This window comes from Heliangelus exortis, chromosome 9 (genome assembly GCF_036169615.1).
Source record: "Heliangelus exortis chromosome 9, bHelExo1.hap1, whole genome shotgun sequence".
NCBI lineage: Eukaryota > Metazoa > Chordata > Aves > Apodiformes > Trochilidae > Heliangelus > Heliangelus exortis.
The window spans coordinates 19917715-19925924 of NC_092430.1; the positions used below are offsets into that span (position 1 = coordinate 19917715).

General features: G+C 37.6%; 1 protein-coding gene across 2 annotated transcripts in view; it reads left to right on the forward strand.

The window, feature by feature from the left end:
- TBL1XR1 (TBL1X/Y related 1) overlaps positions 1-2873 on the forward strand; it is a 104234-nt gene extending 101361 nt beyond the window's left edge. The window contains exon 16 of one of the 2 annotated variants that reach the window (XM_071752635.1): positions 984-2873. In XM_071752635.1, coding sequence (XP_071608736.1) covers positions 984-1010 — 27 coding nt within the window. In that variant the 3' untranslated portion in view covers positions 1011-2873. The remainder of the gene's footprint in view (positions 1-983) is intronic. The other variant, XM_071752636.1, reaches the window with a different exon arrangement.
- Positions 2874-8210: the final 5337 nt, after the last annotated feature.

Consider the following 8210-nt stretch of genomic DNA (forward strand, 5'->3'; position numbering starts at 1 on the left):
GTTGCAGCATCACCTCCTAGCCCTTCTGACTCTGTCCTGTAAAGTATGGCTGTAAAATACTAATTTGCAGTTCTTCTGAACTGTAGTCACTGTTTCTCTTTTCTTACACCTCTTTTGCCATGGTTTTAAAAGAAAAGAGAGCCTAGGGAAAAGCAAAATTAGAACAAAATGGGTGTGATAAAGGAATTGAATATTTTAGCTTGAAGTAAGAAACGTTAGCAAAAAGCAGTCCTGTCAGCTTTGTAGCCCAGAGTCTCAGGCACTATCTAAACCAGGTGCCAAAGTGTTCTCCTGTCCTGCATGCTCCAGTGCTGCTAAGCAGCATTGCTTTGTTGGAATTCAGAACAGAAAGTAGGAAATTCAGAATTTTAAGTAGACTAAACTCTAGAGAATTAATTGTGACTGGTATTTCATGTGATTTTTCTCTTAAAAGCATAGATGGTATCATAAAAAGAACAAAAGCTCAAGGCATATCTTGCTGTCATTCCACCCTAGATGCAGTGAAACCTTTCCAGTCTTCCAGTTAATTAGACCCAAAGAGCTGATTGGCTTTCATTTACTTTTTGCTCTTTTAAAAATGTTGGATTTGTTTTGTTTCACGTTGTTGGCAAGTGAAAGCACATCTCATCCCCTTGGTTTTAAATACACTTACAGCTCATAATAACTAAGCAAACAGAGGCACATTTGAACTGTTTGACTAAAAGTGTAGCTTTTATGTGATTGTATTTACTAGTTTCTGGAACAGAACTAGAAAATTCTCTGCTTGTTAATGTTGTGATATTAATTGATGAAGCAGTACCCTTAGCGTGGGGTCTTGCTTGGTACTCGTAACCAGAGTGCTCTCCTGGTGATTCCCCCCCAGCTCAACTGTTAAGAGCCAAAGCTTGCACATTCTGTGTCCTGGATATTTCAGACAGAAATGTGTAAACGTGGAGTCTGGTGCAATGTGTGATTTCTGTACGTGTGTTTCTCTTTCTTTACAGGTTTGTGTATTAGACCTCCGGAAATAGCGCTACTAGTTGGAAGCCATGGACCGACTATGAATGTGTACATAGCCAAAATGACTGTCCCTGACCCATGTACTGCTATAGTCCCAATTGAACCATGGCCAGTCCACTACAGCCAAACGTAAAAGAAATATATACATATACTGTATATAACAAAAAAAGAAAAAGAAAAAAAAAAAAAAATTACACCCTGAAGAGGATGACAGAGTTTTGTCACAGCTTGTGAATCCTGTTCACCAAGTGCTGGAATCTGCTGTGCCCCAAAATAACGTTTAAAGGTTTTGGATATGAAAAACAGAAGAGAGAGAGAGAGAGAGAGAGAAATATACAAGAGCAGACCCATATACATACCAAATTCAGAAGATACTAATGGCAGCCTTCATTACCCTTTCCTCCCCCTTTAGAATCCATAACAATGGATTGTGGGGTATTTTTGTTTTCGTTCTCAGTAGTTGAACAGTTTGTGTGTACAGAGAAAATGGACTTACAGAAATCTGCAGCAGTAGTTTTTTCTTTGCTTTTAAACATTGGGTTTTCTGTTTTGTTTTGGTTAAGTTTATGGATGCATGAAGTAAGGGAGTGAATTAGTTTCTTGTTTATGTTCTTTTCACCTTGGGAAAAAAAAAAAATGTTCCTTTGAAACATATTTTAATGCATTCTTTGAAGAGGTAGATTGAACCTGATAATGTTTGGTACATTTTGTGGCTCCCAGAGCACAATTTTGTGAACAGAGGGAGGGTGGAAAAGGGATTATGGAGAGAGAAGAAAAAAAAATCCTTCTTCGAGGCGTGGTATTTCATGTCCTCCTCATCTACAAAGTATGACAGTAATGGGTATAATACTATGTTTTGTTTTCTGGAGACATGGCTGAAATGCAGTAGTTTCTTATTTGGGACATAATTCTGCCAAACTGAAGAACAGAAGGGCACAAAATTACAGGAATGAAAAATACAGAGATGCAAAAAAGGAGGAAAAAAAAAAAAGGAAAAAAATAGGAAAAAGGAAAAAAAGAGGAAAAAATGCATCTTCTGTTGCTTTAAGACTATAGCTACAATATGGTTAAATTGTGCACTATTGTGAAAAGGAGCAAAGTGTAGCTGGGGGATTGTTTTTAAGAGGTTAAGATCTTTCTGGACAAAGGTTCATGCCACAGCTTCTCTGAGAGTTGCCCATCATTATTTGTAGGAGCTTAGATGTATAATTGTAACCAAACTCCAGTATTAAAAGTATCTCATGTAATTTTTCTTTATTAAAATAAAACCTTTGGCATATGTTTGATAACTGCCATTAAACGGCAAAATGTTTACTACCTTAGATTTAAAAAAAAAAAAAATCTTAAACAGAGGACTTGCTTCAAGTTTATTTTAATAGCAGTGATTCAGCTTATTTAAAAGATGAATACTTGCACTAATTTCCCTGCTGCTCCAGTCCTGCAGTTTATTGTATCTTGTGACTACATTTTTTTCCAAATATAGGGTAGATGTAAGCTGCTATTTTTTTAATAATCACTACGATATAGTGTCTTTTACTCGTTTACAATATCAAGTATTTTTCTTACAATGACAGATGTATATGGCAAACCTTTTTCTGCTCGTGTGTTTAAAGTATACTGATAGTGATTTTATTTGTAAATGATAGCATGAGGTCGTGTTTACGCGTAGCTGAAAAGGTTGCATCATGTCTTGCATAAGATTCCAAGACTGTAAATTTATAAAAAGAGAGGTTGTCAAATTTATGTCACAGGCATTTTACTTAAGAAATGGTTTATATTACAGAGCTTTGCAGAGTTACCAGTTTTATAACACTATTTCAATCACAAATAATTTTGTGGCTTATGATTGCTTGTCTCTAACCTTTTTTTTTTTTCTTTTAAATTTTTGATTTATTTTTCTTCCCTCCAAGTTAGATATAAATTGATTTAATTCAGATAATGCAGCTTTGACATTTTAACCACATTGATTTCTGCTATTTCCATGGAATAAACATGACTTGAAGCAAGTCTGAGTTTGGCTAAGGTAGGGTAGCAATTTGCCAGTGGTAAAGAAAAGTCAACAGTACAGACTTTATATATACCCCGGGATTATAATACTATCATACACAGCATTTAAAACCAACAAAAAATCATATCCATAATGACAGTCATCTGTGGTGGTTCAGTGCCAGCTATTTTTAGGGTTTTGGAACATATTACAGATGTTTAAAGCAATTATCCTGTGAGTAACAATATGTAGGAAATCTGTTATATTGAGTGTCTGGCACTTGAAATATTGCTTTTATTGCTGGAGGTCCATGACTGTGGCTGACCTCTGTCATTTAATGAAAAAAAAATAAAAAAAAAATTCTGTGCAATAATTTTAAACTGTGCTCCCAGGAATAGACACAAATGTTTTGAGTATGTTTAAGCTGCATTTTTTGTTTAGCAATGCATTTGTCAATTGCACTGAATTTAAATCTGAAAGTCAGAAGTGATTCTTGATAGTACTTTTGTATTTTAATATGGACAGTTTATCCATTTTCATAAAAGTTATTGGATGATTCTTTCAGCCAATCTAAACAATTGTGGTGGAATTCTGTGACATAGCTGCAAAATCATACAGCCATGTTTTAGGGTATTGCCATTTTCCTCTTTCTCAGTCATCAGCTGTTTTGGTTGTAATTCTAGTTGCTTAAGTATAGTATCACATATTCAGAAATAGATACAACAGAGCTTCAGTAGCACAGGTCCAGGGTTTCTAAGTGCTTGAAGCACAGTCCAGCAGGGAGGTCAGAGCTGGTGTTGAGTGCTCTGGATGTGCAGGCCGAGACCCCCAAGCTGGTGTTGATCAGCAGTGCCCCACGGTAGTGGAGTGATGCCAGCTTCCTCTCACCAAGGATCTGGCCAGTAAGGTATTTTATTGTTGTCCTTGACTAGCATGCCACAGTGCTGCTCCTGCTCACACCTCTTCTCCCCTCTTGTGTTAAATGCATGCATGCAAGGTGTGCTAGGTTCTGTGATTATGTGAAGAAAAAAAAGAAAAGAAAAAAAAAAAACACAACAACCCCCCCCCCCCCAAAAAAAAAAACAAAACCAGAAAAATTAAAAAAAGAGAACCGTAACATTAATTATTATCTTCTTTTGCACAAAGACCTCGGATTGAATAGTGAGGTAGAAGATCCAAATTTTCCCTTTAAATTGAGTATGCCAAAAGTCAGTAAGACCCTAACTTCCGATAAACACATGCACATGCTTAGTCTTGCATACCAGGTAATTCTGTTGCACCTCTTTTCCAAGAGTGAAGGCAAAGTGTGCATAAGCCTTTGCATACATCAGAGTTCCTATATTTTTCCAGTTTGGCATGATAGTGGGCAAATTTCCAAACAGAATAAAAGGAAGGGGAAAAACTGGGCTCAGAATTAATGATGGAATAGGAAATGAACTGCTCGTCAGTTTGCTGTCTTTCTATGCATCCATCTCAGAATCCTGTTTCTCATTTCTGTGTAATTAGGTCCAGGTTTCTGTAGAGTTCCTCTTTTTCTATTTTTACTTTACCTTTTTCTGCATTTTTAAATTAATGTAAAGATTCCCAACCAGTGGACTTTTTAGTGTAGTTAAGAGAATATCTAGGTCCTCATAAAAGCTTTTTTAGACTCTTTGTAATGTTGATAAACTCAGTTTATTCTGGGACTACAATTGTGCAGGGTTATTTAGTGTGTCTACTAGATGATTGGAAAACTTATATGAAACACTAAAAGTGCCTCTTTTTCTGGATTGGGTGGAGGGAGGTAATAGTTACCAGAGTCAGAATGACATGGCATTTTGAAGCATGTTTCTTGATTTCATGACACTTTAAATGCATCTTGAGAGAAAGGCCAAAGATTTCTACCAATTTTAATTAATTTTCATTTTAAAAGCACTCCTTTTTCCTTATACTGCTTACCTCATGCTAGGGTATTTAATGGGACATTGTACCTTTGAAATGTTCTTTGTGTTTAGGAAGAAGAAGAGGTGGCATAGGGCGGTTGTGCCGCTTTGCCTGTGGAGCAACCTCAGCAGCCGATGATGTGGTTGGTTCTGCTGAATGAAGGAATTTAATTAAACTGGCAGACTGGGTTTTTCAGCTTGTAAATAAAAGGTTGTATGTTTTTTGTCTGTTTAGCGAAGAGGAGCCTTGGGACCCGATTTTTTTTTTTTTTTTTTTTTTTTCCAATCTTTACTTGACCAGAAATCCCATTGTGTTTCACTTCATGAGAAAACCTTGCCAGAATAATCATTGGAGGCGTTGGATCTGTAGGTAAAAAGGAGACATCTCCCTCGATCCAAGACTCCCTTTGGCTTCAGGGAGGATTTTGCCAGAGCAGGGCCTGCCGGCTTTATCCCGGTGTTCCTTTTCATTGACAAGTCTGATAGCTTCTCCCTTCACCAAGTCCTGTAGAGCCATTCCCCAGTGGGATCAGTTTCACACTCTCCAGAAGTCTGAAGAAAGCAGAAGCAACATTGTGGCATGTTAGAAGCAAAATATGGCTTCGGGAGACAGCAGTAAATCTCCATCGAGATCCCTGACATTTTCCATAGGGAGAAAGCCATGGAGCAGTCTTCACTTCTCCCTCTAGAGAAAGCTCTGAAATACCACGTTCTGTGAAAGTGTGGCTGTCTTCACTGTCAGTCTGATGGAAGGCAGACAAACCAGGAAAATCTGCCCTTTCTTAGGGATTGCAGATGTAGTGTTAATAGTGCTTCAGATCAGTAGTTTTGAGTACATAATTCGCTTTCTCTGCCTTTAAGTTTGAAGCTTGACAATAACTTGAGGCATGTTTTTGTTTTGTTTTCTTTTTTTAAATAATCATTCATTTTTACTTCATAATGTTTTTTGACATTTGTGGGTAAATACAAGAAAACAGTCTGCATGTTGTTGCTAGTCCAGTGTACTTTGCAATCTTGTCCTCAACAGACTGCAGTGTGCAGAACAGTAATTCTAGAATACAAAAGTAATTTTCTCTCTCTCCTGACATTGACATTGTAGTTGTAATGGTTTCATTTGGAGTTACAAATCCTTTGGGTCTAATTCTGTGAGCCTACCTATAGCACTGGATTAAAATGTCTGCATCATTTCTTCAGTTATCCAGTTAAATTACAACTGTTGTAAAAGTGTAAACCAGCCCATGACAGTTTTTTGTACTTGTTTAAAGGACTTTTATTGTTCAGTTTTCATGATTATTGTCTAAAGAAGACTGATATAGATGTTCTATACTGTCCTGGACCATGTTAATTACACTTTATGATGTATTTTGGTTCTACGTCACAATGATTTGTCCCCAAGGCCCTTATATCCCTTCTAGGCACATTTTCTGTTGCAGTTTCCCTTTGCATTGTATTGCTTTGACAACTGTAATTTGAATCAGATCTGAAAGAGGTCCAGAATAAAATATATTTTGATATTACGTTGGCTGAATGTAATTTTAAATGCTTGGTGTTGAAGATTTACAGATGATTACACTGGGGAAGTGATGGACTGGAACACGATTTTTAATATTTGTTTTGGCACGGTTTCCCATAAGAGAATGTGTAAGCAGCAATGGGAGGTACATTGTACAGCTGCATGATCTTTGCCAGCACACAGGAGATCCTCTGAAAATGGTGGAGCTGTCTTTGGCCACCTTTAACCCCCATGTTTAACCCCAAGCTTAGTTTGCTCATGGGCAGTTTACATGCTTCACCTTCTCACCCAGATACTTGTGGAAGAGAACTGAGTCTAGAGGCACTCACAGCTACACCCCAGCTGTTTAGAAAACCTTGGAGGTTTGGGAACTAGGTCCTGTGTGCCAGTACATTCTCATGTCAGAAGGGTCTGTTCTTGCAGAGGGATTCAACTGTATCACAGAAAGGAACATGATTTGTGCTGCTCTATCTCAGATATTTGAAGCCGTTTAGATTTACTCATGAAATACCATGCATCCATCTATACATTGTGATGTCTTCAGTCTTTTAGAATTCTGGGTCATGTCACAATACAGGAGAGAACTCAGATGTTTTCAATGTTGCTTGAACTTTAAAGTGAAATAACTACTCTTGCGTGTAGCTTATATTTGTTTTAGTATAGTTCAAAACTAATAGCTTTCTTATTTCAGTGATGTTGCCAAACTCCATTTACTTTAAGATGTTGAAACTCACTGTTGAAAAACATGCATAACATTGAAAGTGGAGGAGAGACTGTCTGAAAAGTGTAAAACCAGTCTTGGATTCCCTTCACCTGGAGTCTGAGTACACTTCAGGGTTTCTCTGTCATTGTTTGAATTTTGAGAGAGACGTATTGAAGCAATTTCATGGTGCTGAGGCAGACTCTACTGTCAAGATACAAACAGTTTGTCTTTAGATTTCATCAGTGCAAATCCTCCCCTCTAGAGTATGGACAGCCTGAGACAGAGGAGCCACGGAGAGGTGTCACAGTTTATCTGTGTTAGACTTGCATGGAAGTGATTCCCACCTCTGTTCTGTGGGGAGGAGACTGCTGCAGGTAGGTGCACTGTGCCATTACTGCCCAAATCTTCATTTGACCTCTAGTTCTCATGCTCTCACAATCTGGGTTTTGTAGTTCTGTAGGAACTTGAGATCTCAGGTATTCATAAAATCCATATTCCTTACCTTAATGGAACTCTAAAACAACAGCTTTGATTCCCTGGTGTCATCACAGTGCAGCTATAACAGAATAATAATTTAGGAGGAATTAATCAAGGTTCTGTAGAGAATGATGGTGCCCCAGTTAGTACAACTTGTCCTTAAGGAAAGCTGACCCAAGAGATCTGCAGTGCAGAGGCTTCCTTTTTCATTTGACTAACTGAAAATTGGGACTCTGAAGGACAGTTTTTAAAAAAAAGACAGGTTTTCTTAATATACTTAATGTTCAGCTTCCAGATTCCTCTTCAGAAAACAAGGTTTTGCTTTTACACAAATGTCAAGAAGTCTCAGTAGAGGTCAAGTACTTTCAACAGAGTATTTTCTTGTTTCCACAGAGATTTTCTAATTTTTTTTTCCAGAGGCCAGGAACCCTAATTTCTAGCATGAGAGAGCTTCTGCCTTTTGAGCTTTTTCAATTATAGTTTCTTGAACATTTGATGACTCCACTGGACTTGACCACAGTTTGTATTGAGTGTTCTCCCCCATCAGAGAATGGAAGATCCTTGCTCACAGCAGTGCTAAGGGAAAATTTCCAATTCCTTTCCAGTTTC